Genomic DNA, 23,922 nt, shown 5'->3' with positions numbered 1-23,922 from the left:
GAGGAAGGATATCTTTGTCACTGTTGTCCAGCATGACTCTCAGCACGTGTGGAGCCCGGGGGTGGATACTGTAGTGCCTGAGGATACTACTGGATACTACATATTAATTATAATACTAATTACAGTAATTAGTATACTAACGACCTACCCAGAGGAAGGATATCTTTGTCGCTGTTGTCCAGCATGACTCTCAGCACATGTGGAGCCCGGGGGTGGAGGCTGTAGTGTTGGGGGATACTACTGGATACTAGTAATTATACTACTAATTACTGGTAATTCATACTAATTACAGGTACTTAGTATGATACTAACGACCTACCCAGCGGAAGGATATCTTTGTCACTGTTGTCCAGCATGACTCTGACCATGATGCTGGAGGATAAAAACCGTTATTGAATAGTACATAATTATACTCTACTAATTACTGGTAATTACTTACTAATTGCAGGTAATTAGTATGATACTAACGACCTACCCAGGGGAAGGATATCTTTATCACTGTTGTCCAGCATGACTCTCAGCACATGTGAGCCCGGGGGTAGAGGTTGTAGTGTCGGAGGATACTACTGGATACTACATAATTATAATACTAATTACAGTAATTAGTATACTAACGACCTACCCAGAGGAAGGATATCTTTGTCGCTGTTCTGCAGCATGACTCTCAGCACATGTGGAGCCCGGGGGTGGATACTGTAGTGCCTGAGGATACTACTGGATACTACATATTAATTATAATACTAATTACAGTAATTAGTATACTAACGACCTACCCAGAGGAAGGATATCTTTGTCGCTGTTCTGCAGCATGACTCTCAGCACATGCAGAGCCCGGGGGTGGATACTGTAGTGCCTGAGGATACTACTGGATACTACATATTAATTATAATACTAATTACAGTAATTAGTATACTAACGACCTACCCAGAGGAAGGATATCTTTGTCACTGTTGTCCAGCATGACTCTCAGCACGTGTGGAGCCCGGGGGTGGATACTGTAGTGCCTGAGGATACTACTGGATACTACATATTAATTATAATACTAATTACAGTAATTAGTATACTAACGACCTACCCAGAGGAAGGATATCTTTGTCGCTGTTGTCCAGCATGACTCTCAGCACATGTGGAGCCCGGGGGTGGAGGCTGTAGTGTTGGGGGATACTACTGGATACTAGTAATTATACTACTAATTACTGGTAATTCATACTAATTACAGGTACTTAGTATGATACTAACGACCTACCCAGCGGAAGGATATCTTTGTCACTGTTGTCCAGCATGACTCTGACCATGATGCTGGAGGATAAAAACCGTTATTGAATAGTACATAATTATACTCTACTAATTACTGGTAATTACTTACTAATTGCAGGTAATTAGTATGATACTAACGACCTACCCAGGGGAAGGATATCTTTATCACTGTTGTCCAGCATGACTCTCAGCACATGTGGAGCCCGGGGGTAGAGGTTGTAGTGTCGGAGGATACTACTGGATACTACATAATTATAATACTAATTACAGTAATTAGTATACTAACGACCTACCCAGAGGAAGGATATCTTTGTCGCTGTTCTGCAGCATGACTCTCAGCACATGCAGAGCCCGGGGGTGGAGGCTATAGTGTCGGAGGATACTACTGGATACTACATATTAATTATACTACTAATTACAGGTAATTAGTATGATACTAACAACCTACCCAGAGGAAGGATATCTTTGTCACTGTTGTCCAGCATGACTCTCAGCACGTGTGGAGCTCGGGGGTGGAGACTGTAGTGTCGGAGGATACTACTGGACATATCAATTATACTACTAATTACAGGTAATTAGTATGTTACTAACGACCTACCCAGAGGAAGGATATCTTTGTCACTGTTGTCCAGCATGACTCTCAGCACATGCGGAGCCCGGGGGTGGAGGCTATAGTGTCGGAGGCTGAGGGAGATGTCGTTGACCAGGTAGTCTGCGTTCTCGGCGATCAGCTGAGCGACCGAGCTGTACCCACAGCTCTCACACATGGACACAAGGGTGGAGTGGGCGGTATCACTGTAACGTACAGCACAGAATTTCTGAGTGTATACAGCACTGGTCACTATTCTAATAGTAGCGATTGGACAGATTGAATCTCCCTCATTTTTATTGAAAAAAGGGAGTAGAATAGACTGTTCACTCATTCATTTTTGAAAAGCTGGTGAACCCAAACAAAAGAATATGCTTGTTGTCATTTGTCACACAATTGTTGTACAATTCGTTAATTAATTTTTTCATCCATCCATCCATCCATCCATCCATCCATCCTCCATCCTCCATCCATCCATCCCTCCATCCCTCCCTCCATCCATCCATCCATCCATCCATCCATCCATCCATCCATCCATCCATTTTCGAATCATGCTGAACCCACCTGATCACAGCAGACTCGTCTCCAAGTTTCTCCAGAACAGGGTAAAGACTCTGGATAAGGAGCAGCTTAAAGTTCTCCCCGAGCACCTTAGAGAAAACAGCAATTCCTTCCAGTTGTAGGCATATAAGGAGAATGTTGCTGTTCAGTGTCTTTAAGGAGATCTGATGTGGCCTTGGAGATGTTATTGGAATCAGCCAATCAGAACTGTTCTTCAGTGGCAAGGTAGTCCCACTCGACCAATCAGGAGGAGTGTTAGAAATGTCTATGTATTCTGATTGGCTGGAAGTTGGGAGATGCCAATTCTTTGGAGAGACGTATTCCTCCAGTAACGAACTGTGAAACAAACAAAAATAGAAATAGATTAAATACATTGACAAAATTGTGAAGAGTTAATGTAACTGTATCTCAATCATGTAGTCCTCCGCTACAGTACAGAAGACATCTCACATGTTAGGTATGGGGAATGATATTGGGTGTAAGTGGGACGTTTCTGCACTGACGGAGTCTTGGACTTCCAGTTTGATCTACTATGCAAATAAGGGCGGGCGGGTGGGCCTTTTAAATCGCTCACCTGTAGGCGGTTTACCACACCCCTTCCGATCCCCCAACCCCCTTTCCCCTTCTGGCTTCTTTGCTGCTATCCCCCACTCTTCCGTCGCCCTTGTTCCGAACGTTCGTATCTGCCTCGTGTATGCGTGTTCTTCTCGTTTAAATACATACGAGGCATCCCTAATTATCACCTGTCAGGTTTCACCTGTTTTTAATCGGATTGCTTACGTTCTCTTTACTTCCGCGGGGACTACATGATTAAAATAGTGCATCATTCAACTGAACAGATGTTTCCTTCAAAGTTGATAAAGATTAGAGGTAATAAAATATGCAAAATAGCTCATTGACAAGCAACTGGATATGATTTTGGAAACAGTCAGGCGTTTCAAATAACATCCATTATCTTTCGTCAGAGAGATCTTGTTGGAGATCAGGCCTTATATCCTAACTATATGAATTGATATGCAAAGGAGATAAAGACAATTTTAGTTGTCCAATAGGAGACAAAGGTAAGACAAGTATGCACTTGGGCAAATGTTGAGGTTTTTTTACTGATAAAACATATACTTTTCATACATAATCTCTTCTTTCTCAAGCTGTTAGTGTAATAAACCAAGCTCTCCAGGTCACCCCTTAGGCTAGTAACTCTTCTCAAAAAGTGTGTTGGGCTGTTTAACGTGCGGAGGTTTGACGCCTTATGCATGGGGACACCGGCTTTATGATACCATCCAAAATAATGAATACAATCCTTTACAACAGGTCCATACTTATAAGAAATAAAAAAAACATTCATGTGAATGTGTGAAAAATACCATATAATGTCTGCTGTCTCTTCACTGGGTGGCCTGGCTGCTACGTCTGGAAGCTCTGCAACAAAGGATTCAGAATAATATAATTTTGTCTTGGGAAGGATTTGGCTTTCTTTAATTACTGCAACCTTGAGCACGTCAAAGATCCCAAACTACACTTATCAAAAAGAGTAGGAGTTCTTCCTGTTGATCAAACATTGCAATGTGGTCTCTGGGTTGACATCTTGAAAAGACGACAGTCAACAAATGGAGTGAATCTCAACTGACAAAAAAAATACCTTCAAAAGATACAAAATAATCATGATGTAAGTAAGTTTGGACTGACCTGTTCCAGTGGATCCCAGCAGAATCTGGTTGAGGATGAGGACGGCCTGTTTTCTGTGTAGAGCTGACTGCTGGTACAGGTCCTGGAAGTGGTCCACAAGCAGAGACAGGTCCCCTGTGCATGTACACACACACAACATGGAGGCATGTTTAGTAGTTTCCTGTGGAGAGATGACTGCTGGTACAGGTCTAGGAAGTGGTCCACAAGCAGAGTCAAGTCACCTGTACACACACACACACAACATGGAGGCATGTTTAGTAGTTTCCTGTGGAGAGATGACTGCTGGTACAGGTCCTGGAAGTGGTCCACAAGCAGAGTCAAGTCACCTGTACACACACACACACAACATGGAGGTTTAGTAGTTTCCTGTGGAGAGCTGACTGCCGGTACAGGTGTAGGAAGTGGTCTACAAGCAGAGACAGGTCCCCTGTTGTACACACACACAACATGGAGGCATGGTTAGTAGTTTCCTGTGTAGAAATGATAGCTGGTACAGGTCTAGGAAGTGGTCCACAAGCAGAGTCAGGTCACCTGTGCCGACACATAGAACACATCAAAGAAAGAACCATTGCAAGTAAATGCGCCATCATGATTTGGACAGAGAAACTCATCAATCAATCAATCAATGACCTTTATTTATACTGGAAGTTGCCCTGTCGGCCTGAGCCACTCTTCCCAGATCTAGAGGTCCAGTTGAGGGGAGAGGTCACGGGAAAAATAGATAGATAAATTGATACAAAATAACTGTTTACACTAAATGCTTTACAATCATAATATCAAACTCGTAGTGATGGTCCGGTCCATACATCAGAGCTGACAGTTCGAAATCAATCCATGTCGGAAAGCCCGCTCAGATGGAACTCATACATGTCATAGACATAGATTAAATTTTGGAAAATCAATTAAACATATTCTAATGGCATCATGTCAACATATATGATCTTTTTATTTACCAATTACCATTTCTGGCTTTAATTCTGAAACTCGGATAGGCTTCAATCAATTTGAATTGTTATGTTTTATACTCTGTAAAACTTTTACTGTCTTTTCTCTTACTTGACATAAGAACTGGACAAAGACATGTTAAAGTAATACAAATGTAGTAGAAGCTAATACTTGCACAATGGATTACCACACATTTTCCCACGGAATCCAACGAAATACACTGGCAAATGGGCTGTGCAATTAAATGGCTTCTACTGTATTTCTTAGTTAAAAATAATGACCTTACCATAATACCCCAGCAGCTGGCAGATCTGTCTGAGCAGATCGTAGACTCGAGCGTCCCGGAAGTGTCTGAACCGTTTAGTCCTGCTGGACGGGACGTACTGACCGGCGGGGGGACTCTCCAACGGGACTGGGGACATTGTCTTACTCACAGACAAGGCAGGCAGGCCTGAGAAAGGAATGGAGACAACAGAGCTGAACAACATACAGTGATGGAAAACCTACTAAACTGGAATTATCGTAACTCATATATCTGAATACTTTAGATGTTAATAAGTCATGACCAAAGTTTGTTTGACTAATTCTCTATCTATTGAATCAGCCAGCAGGCCCCTTTTTATTAATTGACCTCAGCTCATATTCATGATTACATTACAAGATCTGAAATTAACTATACATCACAGTTTTCATCTTTGATTGTTTTAAGAAACCCTTATAAGTGTAAAGTGACTTTGACGCCTTGTATTGTAGTGACATTCGTACATGAAAAATTTAAACAAATACAAATCAATTTAATGATTACAGATTGGCCTACAACTGACAACGGTTGGGGAGGCAAAAGGCGGTGTGCCCTAGACACAGTGGGTAACAACCCATGGCCTTATAAATGCTATGGGACTGGCTTTAGCTTGTCTTTTTTGCAAACAGATAAAAAAGTACCCACCCCCTCCAGGAGTTCTTTCCCCCACTATTTTGACATCAGTGATGTCCATCTCTAACACCTGCAGCAGGGCCATGGAGAGTCTCCTCAGGTGAGGTGCAGAGTTCAGCAGGGTCGCGACCCTCGACCCCAGCAGCTTCAGGTAACCCTGGGTCAGGGTCAAGGTCGACAGCTTCTTCTCATCGTCTAAAAGGTAAACGTACAGTCAGCCTCCATATCTTAAGTTATCCGTATCTTGCGTTGTCTATATAACCTAGTTCGAAAAACTTACGTCATGTAACCAAATTATTTTCTTGACAGCACATTTTCCAGTTACTATAGTCTTAGGGCTAGCCCTGATAATAGCCTCTGGCTAGTTGGGTAGCCCTGGCTGTATTTGTTACAGCCAAATAAATAAAATAAAAAATCAACAGCAAATAATGCCTGGGCAGCGATGCGCCAGAGAATGGAGGTTTTGGCTGGTAGCTCTAAGCTCTCAAACCAACACAAAACATACAACCATGGTGCCCAAAATCGCAGTGCATCATTGGGAATTCAGTAATTACCGACATGCCAAAATTCAGATAAATCTATCCAAAGAATCTTGACTTATAGCTGCAAACACAGACAACAACAATACCTCTGTTGGAGATCACTGAATTCCTTCACAGAGTAACACCAAACCATCCTCACCTGCGGCCCTCTTCAGCCTGGGTAGGGACGTCGCCAGAGAATGGAGGTTTTGCCGTGCTCTTGTGAGTTCTTGCGGGTGTTAATCACGTGGTTCTCAGACACAATTCCAGCGTATGACGTACGTAATTCACTAACTACCGACATGCCAAAATGCAGACAAATCTATCGAAAGAATCTTGAGTTATAACTGCAAACACAGACAAAAACAATACCACATTTGCAGGTGCCTCACAGAGTAACAACAAACCATTCTCACCTGCTGCCCTCATCAGCCTGGGTAGGGACGTCGCCAGAGAATGGAGGTTCTCCTCCAGTAGTTCCACCAGCGGCCGGGAGCCCAGGTGTTTGTCTGCGTACCTGGTTAGCACCTGGGTACACCTGTCGGACACCTGGGGGTAGTCGTCCCCCACCTGACTCACCAGCAGCTGCAGAAGGGGGGCCGTGCAGCACTGCAGGGTCCTGCAGGGGGAAAAGTGAAAGTGCTGTTAGCAGGTGTTCGTCTGTGTACCTGGTGAGCACCTGGGTACACCTGTCTGCCACCTGGGGGTAGTCATCCCCCACCTGACTCACCAGCAGCTGCAGCAGGGGGGCCGTGCAGCACTGCAGGGTCCTGCAGGGGGAAAAGTGAAAGTGACCAACAACCTACAGGGGGAAAAGTAAATTTTAAAGTTATCAACAGTGTGTTACATAACTTATAGGAGGGGGAGATGCAGTGCTCATAGGTCCTACAGGGGGAAAAGTGAAACTGATCTCAAGCCATTTCAGCCCAATGAACAGGTCAGCTAATCTACCACAGATCACTGGTCATTACAGGGGGAAAATGGAAAGTGATCTTGAACCAGTTTAGCACATCTGAACTTCAGGCCAGCTAGTCCTTTCCTTGTTGTGACATAGAAGCAGGGTTGTAGCCAGCCTGAAATCATCGATTTTTAATGGAAATCCTATCAAGCGTCGAAAGCGCGAGACGCCACACAACGTTTCTAGGGGGTACGGGGTCCCTGAAAATTTGTTAATCTAGACCTTCTGAAAGGCTACTTTCTGCAGTTTGAAGTGTAAATTTTGCTGGTAGACTAAGCTGTTCAATGGCATCTGTTTTGGTGAGAATTGTACAAGGGTTTCAGGTTTTTTATATCTTTACACATTGATTTTTGTCTGTCACAGAGGACGGAATGGGCAATTCTTTTCCCGTCCTCAGCTGCAAAATTCCGTCAAAGGACGGAAAGACGGGTGCTGGCTACAACCCTGAATAGAAGACAACCAAAATATTTACAGGTTCATTGTTAATAATTAAAAAATGAGCCTAAAGGAGGAAATAAGTGAAAGTGAATGCAAGTTAAAGGGGCATTCCACTCCACACGGGAGTGTTATTTTCCGATAGATATTAATTTTAGGAAGTGATAACTGCATACTACTTCACATTATACGATAAAGTACCCAGTCTTCTACTAAACTCCCCAAGTACCCTCTAATTGAATTAATCCTATGGCTGAATACAATGCAAAACTTTTAGGTAAGGTTACAAAACTAATTTCAGGTTCGCTAAGAAATCTCTTCTTGTTCTTGCATTCTTTGATATCTTATGAGCAATTTGCCTTCTCGGTGTGCTTAGCGTACCTCATTTATTCCGAAAATACGTACGATAAACACAGTGTCTATGCGTATAGGGAATGCATGGGTAGGGTCTGCATGTGTTTAGTGAGTGTCATTATTGCACACATCACGTAAGTCATCCCAAGGTGAATTCCACAAAATTCGGCTGATTATGTATTCATTGACACATTATCTATTGGAAAACAAGACTCCCTTCTGGAGTGGAATGCCCCTTTAAAGTATTTTTCTGAATCAGCAGACGTAAATCTAAGCTGAAAACATCACTTTCCCAAAGATTAACAATGATTATTGATTGTTGGATAGATATTTGGAAGGTACTCATTGCTGTACTGTTTTGATGAATGTGTGCTTGATATGACCAGAATGGCCGTTAATGGTAACAAGCACCATTGTACAATATGTTGCAAGTTTCCCTCCCTCCCCAACCCTAATTGCTACATCTTGTGATTCTGAATATATGTGGCAAAAAGTTCAATGCATCAAATCAGCAGCCCCGTTACTGCTTTCAATTGATCTCTACTGGCCACGCCAAATCTATTTGTTGCTTCTCAGATTTTTTCCAAAAGAAACTTGGGCCGGCAGGTTGAAAAAAAAAAAGAAGTTTTTTAAAGGTCTGGGGTGAAGATATACCGCTTGAATAACACACAAAAACAACAGGCTGAGGAGTTTAATAACACGTTTTATATATAGTGAATCCCTTAATTAATTTGTTCCTAATGTGAGTGAGTGAGTGTGTGTGTGCGTGTTCTGAATAAAAACATTATTCAAAGACTGAAATGTTATTGGGTGGGCCGACTACTCACTCTTTGCAGCCAGGGGCTGAATTGCGAGGAGCTTACGATAGGCGGGGCTAAATCGCAAGGGTCTTGAGTGAGCTGCCATTCGGCGCCACCTCAGTACGACAGTAATTGCCCCAGGTGCGGCCAAGGTACTGTAGGTTTTGAACCGCTCACACCGCACCATCACACATGTGGCGGGTTCTTTAACGTGCCTGGGGTATGGCTCTCCCCAGACACGGGACCTCCATTTAACGTCCTATCCGAGGGACAACTCATTTTCACTTGAGTAAAGTGAGGAAAGTCGTGTAAAGTGCCTTTCCCAAGGGCACAAGATCGGCAGCACGGCAGGCGGATTCGATCCCGCAACCTCTCGGTCACGAGGCGAACACAATACCACTGTGCTACGCGGTCCCACTAGTACACATAGTACACACAAATGTGTGTAGTATGTGGCTGTGAATGGCATTATTTACAGTTTTGTGATGGCAAAACCTGTATTATTTTTTCTCTGGACATTTTTTTTGATGATGAAAAAAAAATGGACAGATAAATCCGAGAAGCAACAAAAAAAATTGGTGTGGCCCTAATATAAATACCAGTGGTAGAGAATTGTTCCCCCCAATTCATGTTGCCTATAAGCTAGCAGATCATACATACGTGCAACCTTTGTTAAGAACATAAAAGTCATGCAATTATAAGTCCATTATGCTTTCATTTCAATCAGTGGCAGTTCCCAGTTTCTCACAATAGAATAATTAGACTATTGGCATTGCCCTGCCCACCTCATTGGCTCATTAGCTCGACTGTTCCTTTTGATGGACAGCTGAATGGGTCTATTCACATCCCTGCCGACGGCTACACCCTTCCCTTGGTCACGTCTTTTGTAATTGTTGTGCAGACGCCCAACACCTTGACGTCATCATCGTCGCAATGCGATGGACATCCAACAACAAGCAGACGCCCACAGATACTACGCACACAAGTCATGTACAGTCATCCCCAAGTCCTCAGACAACCTGAGCTCCATTGCAACATCAAGAGCAGTTCCTAAAATCTGCAGGGATTCTGTGCTTCAGTTGCAGAGATTCTGTGCTTCAGCTGCAGGGATTCTGTGCTTCAGTTGCAGGGATTCTGTGCTTCAGTTGCAGGGATTCTGTGCTTCAGTTGCAGGGATTCTGTGCTTCAGTTGCAGGGATTCTGTGCTTCAGTTGCAGGGATTCTGTGCTTCAGTTGTAGGGATTCTGTGCTTCGGTTGCAGGGATCCTGTGCTTCAGTTGCAGGGATTCTGTGCTTCAGTTGCAGGGATTCTGTGCTTCAGTTGCAGGGATTCTGTGCTTCAGTTGCAGGGATTCTGTGCTTCAGTTGCAGGGATTCTGTGCTTCAGTTGGTCCCAGAGGCTGCGGATGACCAGAACCAGCTCCGGCATGTTCAACAACATCTCCGAGCCGTGGCTGCCCACAGCGGGAACACCTGCCCCCGAGTTCCAAACCTTAGTATCCTGCTACCAGTGGTTCTCTCGGAACAAGACTCTATCCGTCGCGCAAGTCGACGAAGTGTGCTCCCTGTACGAGGATATTGTGAGGCTGGGAACAGGCGGCGACCTCATCTTTTGGCTAACAGGGCTTCTCATCATCATAGGTAATGCGGCTGTGCTCTGGGGAATCATTGGCACTCAGGAGCTCCGCACACCTCTCTACTTCTACTATGCAAATCTTGCCATGTCGGACGTTTTGGCAGGAATCGGGCTCCTGTATCGCACTGCAGGGTATGTAGGATACAGTAGAAATCTATATCTATTCATACTGAACTTTGTTAGCTTAATGACGTTTTCTCAGATTATGTCTGCATCAGCTCTATCTGTTCTGTCGGTGAACAGCTATGTTGGTCTGATGTATCCTGTATTCTATCGCAACCACAACAAAAACGGCAACACAAAACGTTTGGCTGGTTTAGTCCTGGCTGGCTCATGGATTGGCTATTCTTTGCTTGTCTTTTCACCCAGTATGGGTTGGAACTGTCTTCAAATGGGGACCTTGACAAATGGAAACTGCATTGCAAATTGCCCCGTTGCTTTCGTCGTCATCTGCGTGTCTATTCTGTTTCTGCTGTGCTGTAACATGCTGTTCACGAACATCAGTCTGTTCATAGCTATCAGGAAAAGAGAAAAGAGAAGGCTTGAACAGGCAACTTCTGACCAAAACAGAGAGGGTGGTACCCAGCAAAACAACGTTGCACAAGACAAGGCGCTCCAAAAGTTCCGAAAAAATGTACACAAGGCAAGGACTGTCATGATCCACGTGGTGGTCTCCTTTGCTTGCTGGCTGTTGGCTGCTGTGCTTGTTGTACTATGCGTGACGTGGCCAGACATGTGTCCCAGTAATCAGTCTTCAGTGTATGCAGCCACGTGTTTGAACTCTGCAATCAACCCCGTAGCGACGCTCATCCGCACGCCGGATTTGAGAAAAGCGATCTGGCGAAAATTGAGGGGTATTTATCGGGTATTTGTCACACTGATTCGAAGACTTGAAAACCGTATGATGCAGCAGGAAGAACTGCCTGGACAAGGAAACGCCCCAGATCTGCAAGGAGACCAGGTAGAAAACATACAAGACACATGTTCTGCAGGAGAGCATTCTGCTTCAGAAAACCGAGGCTGTGTGATCCAGGCACAAGAAAACATACAAGACACATGTTCTGCAGGAGAGCATTCTGCTTCAGAAAACCGAGGCTGTGCGATCCAAGACAACCACAGGCTGGCATGGCCAGCAAGACCTTCCCACCAGGAGCAGAGTAGAAATCTCCCTCTAGGGGAAAATGAATGACACGAACTTTGTAAGAATTTTCCAACCTAACAAATGAACAAACCATTGAAATGAGATGCTGAAGCTGCTCCATAGTGGACAAGAATGGCAAGTACATGTCTGAATATCACTGCTGCAATAAAAATGTTAAACCAAGAAGGTTATAAAAAACACTTCTGTGTTTTTTTTTAACCTCCTTGGTTAAACTATTATAATAATGCTTTTTACTGCGAATGTAATAATTGTATCAAAGACTGTACAGACTTATGTTTTGAAATGGCTAATGAGCACTGTAATGTAAATGAATCAAACAGAATGGAGACATGAATTGTGACTGTAGAAAGTACAAAATGTAAAATGTATAAAAACCTTCTGAAAATAAATGTGATCACAAGCTTATATGTAAGATTATGCATGGACATGTAGATACATGTATTTGAAAGGACATTACATCTGATGAACACTATAATAAAGGAAAGCAGTAAAGTAACGTTATACATTGTAATTGTTATCATCAATTGCATACTTCCAACAGTTTGGCTGATACAGTTGCCAATGCAGGGCTCGAAATACTACCTGTATATGCACGTTAGTGCAGGTGATTTTTTTGCTGTGCAGGTATTTCTGATGTCTACCTGCACCTAACCTGCACCAGGTTATGCACCATGTATTATTGTAAAGTGGATTTTTCTTTGCTGTACAGTCTGTACTGATTGTCATTCTGCAAAAAAGAGATGCAATAAATAATAAAGATGTCAAATGAACAGCTTCCAGTGTGATTTTTCATAATAAAATCCGTAAATACCGGTATACCTATTTTGTTTGTAAAGAAGGTAGTAAATATGTGTACAAAGTGTGGGTTGTTTTATCTACTTTTTGATTATTTTTTAATGGTGCAGGTAAAATTTCTCTGGTGCAGGTTATTTCAAAAGCTACCTGCACCAGTGCAGGTAGACAGAAAAAAGTATTTTGAGCCCTGCAATCATAACAATACACACTCAGTTCATCACTGGGGCATTGTTGTTGCATCTTTCTGGCTCAAGTGAAAATCAACACCCACTCAAAAAATCACAGGTCTTCTTTCATCACTCCACCAACCGTAATTGCTTCTCATTGTGACCAGCATCTCAGCAATTCAACCACCTTCTTTGTTACATTCAATTCTGACACAAGTGTCTTTGATATGAAGCTCTGAACGGTTCTACAGGGGAGACAATAACTTGAAGAAGTTACCACCACCAAACACATTAAGAGTTTCTAAAATCATATCCAGTTTCTTGAGTAACTGCGATTTTTGTGCTGTGTACTACACCAGAAATCTTCTGCATGTACACAAAACAAGTCCATTGGCCAGACTTGCTTGGGGCAAGTCAAAGTGTTGACTATAGCAAGTGCACGTTCTACAAATGTATCCTGTCCTTGCCCAATGTGGGCCTGCGAGATTTTCCATGAGTGTATTTTTTCATGGGCAGATGTGTCACTGGTCTGACTACCGGTAGTCAGACCAGTGACTAAGAAGAATTTCAACTAGACTTAACTTCAGAAAAGCAGACTCACTTATTGCACCTGGAGAGAAGCCTGTGTGCGAACTCCACCAGGGCGAGCCGGACCCTCCAGTTGGGGTGACTCACCGCTCCTGCGATTCTCTGCACCAACACCTGCGGGGGCACAAAGGGCAGGTGAGATTTCCATTAGAAGACCTTTGCAGACAAATCTTATCAAGTACAAGGACTTTTGTGAGATCTAATCTGCAATAATATATACTGACACGAAGGTAGGTACAATGATTTTTACATAATTATAAGTAATGACAACGCAGGTATGTCAATATGGCCACAAATCCAAAATGTTTTTCTTATTTTCTTATTTCAAAGTTTATGACTTGGCAAAGTACATATTGACAACGCCTATTGCACATTTCATAAAATCTGAATGAAATTTGGTGCATGTGCATATGTCATCTATATAATTAAGATACTGTGGCCCAATGTTGCTGTTACAGTAATATTTGAAGGTGTTCTGAGTTACTGGTAGAGATATTCTAGGATGTTGGTTTGGAAATAGTCTTTACATTTCAAAACATGAAGGTACATTGTATTGGTTTATAGAAACGTCTGCATGCAAGTAAGTGCATATTTTATTGAAATTGCAACAAAGCTAGGAAACACCAGGCAGCAATGCTGATTTGGATTATTTTAGGGTATACAGTTTGTGCATAATATTATTTTACAGTACTTAGTATAATGTTGAGTTTTTACCAAAAGTGCCTTGATGACATTTTCATGCCTTGTACAGATGAGATAAAAAATGCACACAAAAAGACCTCACAGTCACCGCTGCTGTTAACATTCCTCACTGATCAAAGCAGGGAACTTACCCACATGGAGACAGACATATTCTGATGGACACAATTTAGCAGAGAGTAAAACAATGTAAAAGCTTCAAGAACTAAAAATCTACAAACTTCCAAACATGTTTTGCACAACTAGGTTTTTAACACCCATTACCAGTATTACATCATCAGCAGATATTCCCAGCTGATAAGACGGGAGAAACGGTACAAAAAGCCGGAGGTTTGACTTCTCTCTTCAGAAGAAACAAGAACTCACTCTGGTGTGGAGAAATCACAGATTTGCCACCATGGTTAAGGTAAGCCCTTACTCTATTTCCTTACTAGTACATGAATCCAGATCCATGAAAGAGACTTAGGAAGTACGATACAGGGGAATGAAAAAGTTTTGCTGGTTGCTAAGTCTTGTTTCAAGAAACACTTATGCCCAAAACTACATTCAATTCATACGTATACAATTGAATATTTAAAGATACATCTAAAAGGGGGCAAACAATCTTGGTGGTGCATTTTGGCCTTGCTAAGACTGACATTCTTGCCCAAACACTGTGGTCAGCTTCATTTGGTACAAGATGGACAACACAAATTTCTCAAAAGCCTAGGTAAGTCCCATGACTGTTCATCATGCAGGGGGAAGCAAGGCAGGAAAAAGACATTTACATTGTAAGATATTCTTTGTTAAAAATCATGTACAATTTTTAGTTACTTTGACCCTTCTAGATCTCTGGCTCTGGCCTTGTTTGAGTAGCTACAAATGTAATCTTGTGCTAACTTAATATAAAGGAAATGACTACATAGAGAATGCCTTAGTCCTGGAGTTGATGAAATAACCCTGAATTCTAACCATTTGGTACTGTACATGTATATCCTTACAGACTCAGACCTTCAGCCTGGTGACTGCCATCTTGCTGGTGGCTGGTGGGGGCACCTATTCTGCTGAGATTCCTCAAACACAGGATGCTCAAGGTATTTACACTATTTTGTACACAATAATATATACCAGTAACCTTAACATAATAGCTTTACCTGAAGAACAATAGCAATGCCACATCTAAAACCATCATTTAGCTTATTGAGGCTTCCGCAAGATTGTCTTCACCACCTTGATAATTTATCTATAGTGAAATGTGCATAACCTACCGGAATGCTTCTTGAATTTACCATGTTTGAAAAAATGTGGTGGTCTTACCCTACACAGCAGAATCATGCACGTTAACATTAATTAGGGAAAAGTTGGGGGGGTGGGGGGGGGGTGGTAGATAATGTTTTTTACATAATTATTATGTTATCAAGTCAGGATGCCCGTTCAGGCGCTGCGTCCAGGTTGCAGTCTGTGATTTTGTGGGTTTGAACCACGCTTCTAGTTCTAACAAAGTGTTTTTTCCTGTTCAACAAATCCCATGATAATTTGACTTTTGACAGAAAATAGACCAATTCAAGACTTTGCTTGATATCTAACCACTCTGTTTTCATGTGATTTTGTTAACATCCAGGCTTCTTTTTTTTTCAAAATATGCCTGGCCAGCTTTTTTCCAAAGCTTTCTTGTTCACATTTAGGCAAAGTTGGGGTGAAGCAAATCATCAAAGTCAAATGCAGCAAAGATGCAATTGATATATAGATGTAGTCTCAAGTATTGAATGTATTTACAGATGAACATTTGAAACACGACGTGGATGTAGCAGCCATGAAGAACAACCCTCCCCCTGGCGCTGCGAACTTTGCTGACTGCTCAGTGCTCTACCCTCTACTCTACTGGACCAACACAGTACAGGATGGAGTCTTCCCTGTCAAACCTGAGTCTAACACCGACCACTTTGACGTGTTCTGTGACATGACTACAGATGGTGGGGGCTGGACTGTCATACAGAGGAGGTTCGAAGGGAGACTCAACTTTGACAGAAAATGGGCAGATTATAAAGATGGGTTTGGGAGGGTCGAGGGGGAACACTGGCTTGGACTGGATAAGATACACAACTTAACATCCCAGAATAGCTATGAGCTATATGTGGAGTTAGGAGACTGGGAAGGTAACTTAGTCCATGCTAAATATGGTACCTTCAGCATTGGTGATGAGAGTACAGATTATACACTCAATATTGGGGGGTACAGTGGGGATGCTGGGGACTCTTTGGCTGTCCATAATGGTATGAAATTCAGTGCTAGGGATAGGGACAATGATGTGTGGAGTAGTGGTCACTGTGCTCAGAAGTTTTCAGGAGGCTGGTGGTATGTCAGATGTGCTCACTCTGCCCTCAACGCAGCCTACTACCAGCCAGAGGACTACCATGGTTATGGCACAGGGACGGGTGTTCTCTGGCGTTACTGGAAAGGTACATACTACTCACTGAAGGCCACCATGATGATGATAAGGCCTAAAAACTTTATCCGCAATCTGTGACTTATGATTGTGTGGTTCATTCTTTCATTCTAACTTCATGTTGTAACACTTTTAGTGTGCAACAGTCTTGAAGAAACAATGTACAATGTCGTACTCCATCTTTGGTTGTTGACTCTGATATTTGAAGGCATAACAGACTTCTTGTTCTTGCCTGATCTGGTATTAGACAATGTTAGTAAAACCACAATTATAAAAAATAATAAAAGGAATGATTTTAAAAAATACCTTGAGTTTGTCTGCAGTACTATTGCACCAGTCCTCCGTTCTTCTGACCTGTAGTGACCTCAGCCTCTCACTGACGTCACATGACTCCATGCTTTGTTGTGATTGGCTGTCGCCCACTGAGCTGTCACTCATCACCATGGTAACAATGCTGGACCATGCTTCTGTTGCACACTGTGGTTTAATAGAAGACATTTTCAAAATAAGTTTAGATAGAGAAGAGACAGTATAATGTTTTAATCAAACATAAAAGCTCGTCTATGTCAGTGCACAGTGTATTATGTATGCGGAAGTCAATGATGTTTGAAGACTGGTAATCTCTACATGACCTATACATCTACAAGGAGACCAAAATACAAAAAAATAGGCACAGTTTTCAAATAGTGCATCTTCTGGGTTGTATGGTAACTTATTCTGTTCCAATAAAGATTAAACTACAAGTTAGTACAACTCTTCACAGTTTCCCTATGGTACATTTTAAGTTTTCAATAAGAATAGACTGAATTGCGGCTACAAACTTTAAGAAACAACACTTCTCACCACAAGAAGACTAACTCACCATTTGTTGCAAATTATAAAAAAACATATGCTCAGAGAGAAAGTTTCTCACTTCAGACTTACCACAGTGACAGCATGTCCCTGTTTGGCATCTCCCATGATGACCCTACAGAGGGTCATCGTAATCCCAGGTAGGAAGGAAGCAAAGCTGTCGGCTATCTGCCTCTCCAGACTGGGGGTGAGGTGTTCACAACCTACATGAAAGTTAAAACACAAGAGAATAATGGATCCAACCATTCTCTTCTTCCAGCAAACAGACATCTGTAAGACACGTGTACAATATTTGTTCATTCTACATTCATTCACTCACTCAATCGCACATTCATCCATCCATCCATCCATGCAATACATCTTTTTAAATTTTCCTATATGCCAATTTGATCTGGGGTCTTGAAGGTAGACACTATATAAACACACCGTACATGAGCCCAAACGTAAGCATGATTAAGATGAGTGGAACGACCAGGAGGAAAATTTGCATCCGGCTATATTCACACCCTGAAACTGATTATGTTTATGAGTGTATAAATTTTCCCTCAGATTATTGCTGATCTCCAAGCTCAGAATAATTCTTCTTTCTTCAATATCTGACAACTGACATACATTGTATCATCGTTAACTTGGCCAGTTCGTTTACATGGGCTCTCACCAGAGTGACAGCCTGCTAGAACCATCAGGCATTCCATGGTCTCCAACCGCAGTTTCCTGGCACCCTCCTGCTCTGCGAGGGCCAGCAGAACGGACACAGCGTGGCCAATCAGAGGCAGGTATTTTACCGAGTACAGGCTCACCAGGAGGCTGGTGTGAGAAAAGAATATTGCATAAGATAATGTAAAAAATAAATTCTAAGATGGCAAATTTCACCGCCTTATTTCTGTTGGGCAAGCAGACAATACTGGCTCGTTCTCATTTAAATGTCGAAATGCTGTCGCCTGACTTTACGGCTTGATATGGAGAAAATTATAGACAACATCACTGGTTCCTTCATTTTTCCATAACCCCTGTAATGTTTTACAAAAGATGCACAACAACATTCGTATTGGTTGATGGCTTAGACGGTTATTATAGCCACGGATCGGATTTCACACCCTAAAAAATGGCTGTCGCCTGAGAAGAAACGAAGAATTCAAATAGTAGCCAAAAATGTAACAATTCAGTTCCCAGAATAATTGTTCGGCAGGTGAAACCAGCTACCAAGGCCCTCTGCCCGATCACGTCAGATCGCTCCTGTCACTGATCTTGGAGGCTGTGTGAGGTGGTTTATGCCTGTCGCCAGATTCTGTAACAAACGTTACCACCACGAGTACGATGGTTGCCACGGTTTTATTATCCACGTATAAGACTAGAAATGACCGTTTTTGTGACGCTGCACAGTTTTTCTGGCTTCCTAAAGAAACAAGAAAGGGTTGTTGACTGTTATTTGTATCCCACCTTGCTTAACAGAATGTTGAAATGTACAGAAATGACTATAACAAACGTTACCATTGTTCAATACTGTCTAAGCTTTCTATTTAACTTGGTGTAAACAAGGTATCCACTTTTCAAATGTCCCTTGGGACATCCACGTATACCTAAATGATGTCGTCAATAAGGTAAGTCCTTTAGAAGAAAACAGGGTAAAGTCTACTGTTGTAACAAACGTTACCGGTAACGTTTGTTACCTGCCCTGTAATGTATTACCAATGGGACCGAAAATAATAAGTTGCCATTTTTTGGCTATGGTTAAAAGAGGAATTTTCCTAAACAACCAGGTAGTTTTCACTGAAAATAAAGCCGATTTATTTTTCGACCAAAAAAAGGCCATTTTCGACATTTCAATGAGAACGAGTGTACTGTAAATGCATTTAAGTTTTTAAGTTTGTGGGGATTTAATTTTGCGGTAGCAGGAAAAATGACTTTTCACGGTGGTTTTAATTTCGCGGTAGCACCATGCTCTGTAGTCTCTTACTGCCATGGATAAATGATCACGGTGGTTTTAAGTTCGTGGTGAAGATGCCACTGCAAAAACCACGAACATTAAACCACCGCGAACATTTCTGCATTTACAGTAGTCACTCTATGCAGCCAGTGGCTGAATTGCAATCAGCTAATAATAAGAGGGGCTAAATTGCAAGGGTCTGGAGCAGCTGCCATTCGGTGCTAATATTTGGCACCCAAGTTCAGCCCTCACATGTCTGTCAAAAAACAATCATGGTTAACAACACAAACAAGCCCATACGATTTGCATTTGTATTCTATGGATGTCCACATGTATTCACCCATGACTGTGACCTACTGACCTGGAGTCTGCAGCCAATAGAAGACTCTTCAATGTTGTGACGACGGCCAGCTTCACTTCCTCGCTCAGATCAGCAACTGGGTACGTACGGAAAGAGCATGAAGTTTGCACATGTCATTAACACATAACATAACAGAGACATCACATTACACACTGATAAAGATAAATTTGTAAGTTGCATCAAGCTTCAAGACAGGGTTCTAGCTAGTGCATTTTAGCGTAGTGGGCCACTACGCTAAAATTTGTGACCCCTACGCTAAAATAAGGGCCACTATGCTAATTCTTAACTAGTGTAGTGGTGCTTTGCAGTCATTTGCTTGTTCAACAATGACTAATCAATGTCTGAACAATGAAAAATGATGATATGCCACTCAATACTGACCCCAAAATCCTAACTTTTAACTCTACATCTTCAAATCTCACTGTGGAAGGACCAAGACCCCCCTTTCACACCAATCTCCTGATTAGTCCCTTCGCTACCATGTCATTCCCACTACGCTAAAATAAAATCCTGGCTAGAACCCTGCAAGATGTCAGTGCTGGATAATTTCAAAGGTTTGGACATGACTGGAAAGAGTCACATCATCCATTGGATAGCTTACATACAGCCAGCAGGCTTTAGGCATTATCCTCAATTTTAGGCATATCAAAAATCTGCACATAAAAGAACCCAAAACACTAACATGCACAGGGATGAAAAGGCAGGGTTCTCCCCAGAATTTTTTAGTATAGTGGAGGGGCTGGCAAAAATAACCCGCACCAACGCGCTGCGCTTTCATGAAAATGGGTTCATTTTGCAATGACAGAGGGTTTCAAATACTACAAGTATAATATATTGTTGTGATTCCTTTGTTGTGAAGTGGCAAAATGACTATTGTTTTGATCATTGCTCATTCACAAGTTTTTGCAGACTGTAAAAGTGATGCCACTTGGCACAAACATCTGTGAATTGTCATTAATTTTAGCAAAACTAACAAAGAAAATAGGGAAGAAACACACTAAATTTGAAAAATAGTATAGTGGCGCTGGATGAGAGTATAGTGGAGGGCCTCCCTTATTCCACCCTCTGGGGAGAACCCTGAAAGGGGAACTTTGTGCTGTTACAAGGATGCTATACTGTTTCCTAAATAGCTCTGAGATTATTCAATTTTGAAGCAAATGTTAGGGTTGAGTTGTTGTCAAATAGGTTGAACAGTCCTCATTTTTTGTAGAACATTACAATCCTCTCCCCAACATCTGCTTGGAGATTAGGTGCCATGACCTTGGATGAACATCCATACCTTGTCCATTGTTGCTGGGTGAACTGAGAAGGACGCAGAGCTGGGTGAAGGTGTCCTCTAACATGTCCCAGTGGTGAACCTGGGTGTGCTGAAACACGTGGGTCATGCACTCCAGCACAGCCTGGGTTAGTCTCTCATGCCTGGAAACAACAGTGGAAGTACATAGTGGGTTATAATCTGAACGTGGGTGTGTTGGAACACGTGGGTCATGCACTCCAGCACAGCCTGGGTTAGCCTCTCATGTCTGGAACAACAGTGGAAGGCCACAGTGTGTTATAGTTTGAACGTGGGTGTGCTGGAACACGTGGGTGATGCACTCAAGCACAGCCTGGGTTAGCCTCTCATGTCTGGAACAACAGTGGAAGGCCACAGTGTGTTATAGTTTGAACGTGGGTGTGCTGGAACACGTGGGTCATGCACTCCAGCACAGCCTGGGTTAGTCTCTTGTGTCTGGAAACAACAGTGGAAGTACATAGTGGGTTATGGTCTGAACGTGGGTGTGCTGAAATACATGGGTCATGCACTCCAGCACATACAGCCTGGGTCAGTCTCTTGTGTCTGGGTTTGTTAAACTTTGTATGCTAAGACTTATAATTATCTTACTTTTTAGCTAGCTTTTTTTAATTCAGAAATCCATGCATACAAACACATGCACACACTCATACGTAAACACACACTGCGCAAATTATCACACACACACACACATGTACACGCACACGCACGCACAAGCACATGCACAAACACACACACACACACGGACACGCACACACACTCATACACGCACGCACACACACACAGACACACACACACTAACACACATACACACACGTGGAAAAACTAAACTTTACTTAACCAACACTAAGATTAATTGGGACTTACCCCAAATTTTCAGCCGACTCCGTCAGCCTTGTTCACGGAATGGACCCGTCTGCTGTAACTTCCGGACGTGACGTCAGGGACAAACGACTGCAGCAGAGGGTCGTAGATGCCAGATAACCTGTGTCGCCCCCCGTCTCTGTTTAGTGATGGACAGTGGGCACGAATGTACACAGCCTCCTTTATTCCTCTTGCAAAGAACTCCGGCTCTGAGTCAAGGATTTTGACTTTTTCAAGAGAAACTGAGTGTCCTGGCGACTCAATGTGTATATGTTTGGACACTTCCGAGCCCACAGAACTTGGTCGCTGGTGTTCCAGGAATCTCGTTTTTAATGCGCGCTCTGTTTCTCCGATATACGATTCCTTGCACTGACCTTTGTTTGTATTACCTTGGCAACGTATATGGTAGACTACTCTACATTTGCTCTCCCTAGGTGTTTTGTCTTTCGGTGATACAAGTAATTTTCTTAGAGTCTGGGTCGGTTTGAAGCAGGTCTTTATTCCATATTTCCCGAAGGTCCTACGTAGTGCTTCAGAAATACCCTTAGAATACGGCAAGACCACTAACCCCTTGTTAGGTTTGGAAGAGGTGGTTTTCGTAGTTTGTACTGACTGGGGTGGCTTAGGTGTAGTGGCCTTTTCGATGGCCCAATCGGGGTAACCACACCGTTTTAGGGACTGGATCACGTGATCCTTCTCCTCCTCTTTGTCCTGGGGATCAGTGATAATGGTCTCTGCCCGATGGAACAGGGTGCGAATGACCCCTAGTTTGAAGAAAAGTTCAAGTACTGATCAGTGTGGGTTTTCTTTCTGTAAATTCTGATCTGCAGCGAGCCGTCCTCTTTTATAACTGTAAGAGTGTCCAAAAAAGCTAAGGAGTTGTTCTGCTGTTGTTCAAAAGTGAACTTAATGTCCCAGGTTGTCACAGGTTATCTGGCATCTACGACCCTCTGCTGCAGTCGTTTGTCCCTGACGTCACGTCCGGAAGTTACAGCAGACGGGTCCATTCCGTGAACAAGGCTGACGGAGTCGGCTGAAAATTTGGGGTAAGTCCCAATTAATCTTAGTGTTGGTTAAGTAAAGTTTAGTTTTTCCACAATGTCATTTACCAACACAGATGAACTTTCATGCTAATAACACATACACACACACGCGCGCGCGCGCGCACACACACACACACACACACACACACTCACACACACACACACACACTGTACACACACACAGACACACACACACAGACACACACTCACATACATACACACACACACACACGCACACACACACACACTCACACACGCACACACACACACACACACTCACACACACACACAGACACACACACAGACACACACATACATACACACACACTCACACACGCACACACTCACATACATGTAACGTTACATACACACACACTCACACACACACACACGCACGTAACACACGCACACACGCACGTAACACACGCACATAAACCAAGACAAACTCACAGTCGCTGTTTCTGTTTGAGGACGATCCTGAGAGGAAACAGCGCGTACTCCTGCAGCTGCTGAACATCCTCCTCCGCGGTTTCTTCAAGAAGTTTCCTCAACTCCGAGACGTTCTGCACCGTCTGCTGTTTCGTCAGTTGAACACAACACGGTCTAAGACGGCGAAACGCTTCCTTCGTTGACTCCGTCATACTTTTCCTGAGGCGTTAGCTTTACTTGGCTTTATCAAGAGTTACTTTGAGCCGTAAGAAGACTGGAAACTGTCAAAAAGAACGGGAAAATGCAAAAGTCGCAGACGAAAGTGGACAACGTGCTTCTTTTTGTCCACACGACGCCATCTTGCTCGGGTCAGAGGTCAGCGTAACAAAAAATGGCGCGAAAATTTAAAACCTGCTTCGGAAGCAAAACCAAGCAGATGTTGGGAGATGAAGTTGCGACATTTTCGGATTGGCCAGCTTTTGTCTTATTTTTCGCTATATGCTACATAGATTGCGTAGAAAATCACGATGGAAAAATTTGACAGCTTATAACGTCATTGGTGTTGGCAACACAAGTGGTAACAAACATAATTATTCTGTGATCTGCACTCTCTGTTATATTTTCGTAGCATTCCTTATATATA

The 23,922-nt window shown here is 42.7% G+C and overlaps 2 protein-coding genes across 2 annotated transcripts in view; one reads left to right on the top strand and one right to left on the bottom strand.

The window, feature by feature from the left end:
* Nucleotides 1–23,670, bottom strand: part of LOC118430514 (TELO2-interacting protein 1 homolog) — a 33,045-nt gene extending 9,375 nt beyond the window's left edge. The window contains exons 1-14 of the mRNA XM_035841427.1: nucleotides 23,301–23,670; nucleotides 20,932–21,071; nucleotides 19,653–19,728; nucleotides 18,023–18,171; nucleotides 17,437–17,567; nucleotides 16,819–16,989; nucleotides 13,402–13,502; nucleotides 6,910–7,112; nucleotides 5,985–6,167; nucleotides 5,325–5,489; nucleotides 4,094–4,207; nucleotides 3,772–3,826; nucleotides 2,411–2,743; nucleotides 1,852–2,052 (exon numbers count right to left, since the gene is read on the bottom strand). Of these exons, the coding sequence (XP_035697320.1) occupies nucleotides 1,852–2,052; nucleotides 2,411–2,743; nucleotides 3,772–3,826; nucleotides 4,094–4,207; nucleotides 5,325–5,489; nucleotides 5,985–6,167; nucleotides 6,910–7,112; nucleotides 13,402–13,502; nucleotides 16,819–16,989; nucleotides 17,437–17,567; nucleotides 18,023–18,171; nucleotides 19,653–19,728; nucleotides 20,932–21,071; nucleotides 23,301–23,491 (2,213 nt within the window). The 5' untranslated portion in view covers nucleotides 23,492–23,670. The remainder of the gene's footprint in view (nucleotides 1–1,851; nucleotides 2,053–2,410; nucleotides 2,744–3,771; nucleotides 3,827–4,093; nucleotides 4,208–5,324; nucleotides 5,490–5,984; nucleotides 6,168–6,909; nucleotides 7,113–13,401; nucleotides 13,503–16,818; nucleotides 16,990–17,436; nucleotides 17,568–18,022; nucleotides 18,172–19,652; nucleotides 19,729–20,931; nucleotides 21,072–23,300) is intronic.
* On the top strand, nucleotides 9,637–11,967 carry LOC118430512. Its single transcript, XM_035841425.1, has one exon. The coding sequence runs from the start codon at nucleotides 9,979–9,981 to the stop codon at nucleotides 11,863–11,865; it is 1,887 nt and encodes a 628-aa protein (XP_035697318.1). The 5' UTR covers nucleotides 9,637–9,978; the 3' UTR covers nucleotides 11,866–11,967.
* Nucleotides 23,671–23,922: the final 252 nt, after the last annotated feature.

This window comes from Branchiostoma floridae, chromosome 14 (genome assembly GCF_000003815.2).
Source record: "Branchiostoma floridae strain S238N-H82 chromosome 14, Bfl_VNyyK, whole genome shotgun sequence".
In the NCBI taxonomy this organism is placed as follows: Eukaryota; Metazoa; Chordata; class Leptocardii; order Amphioxiformes; family Branchiostomatidae; genus Branchiostoma; species Branchiostoma floridae.
The sequence above is the reverse complement of the archived record's forward strand: the minus strand, read 5'-3'. Positions and strand labels throughout refer to the sequence as shown.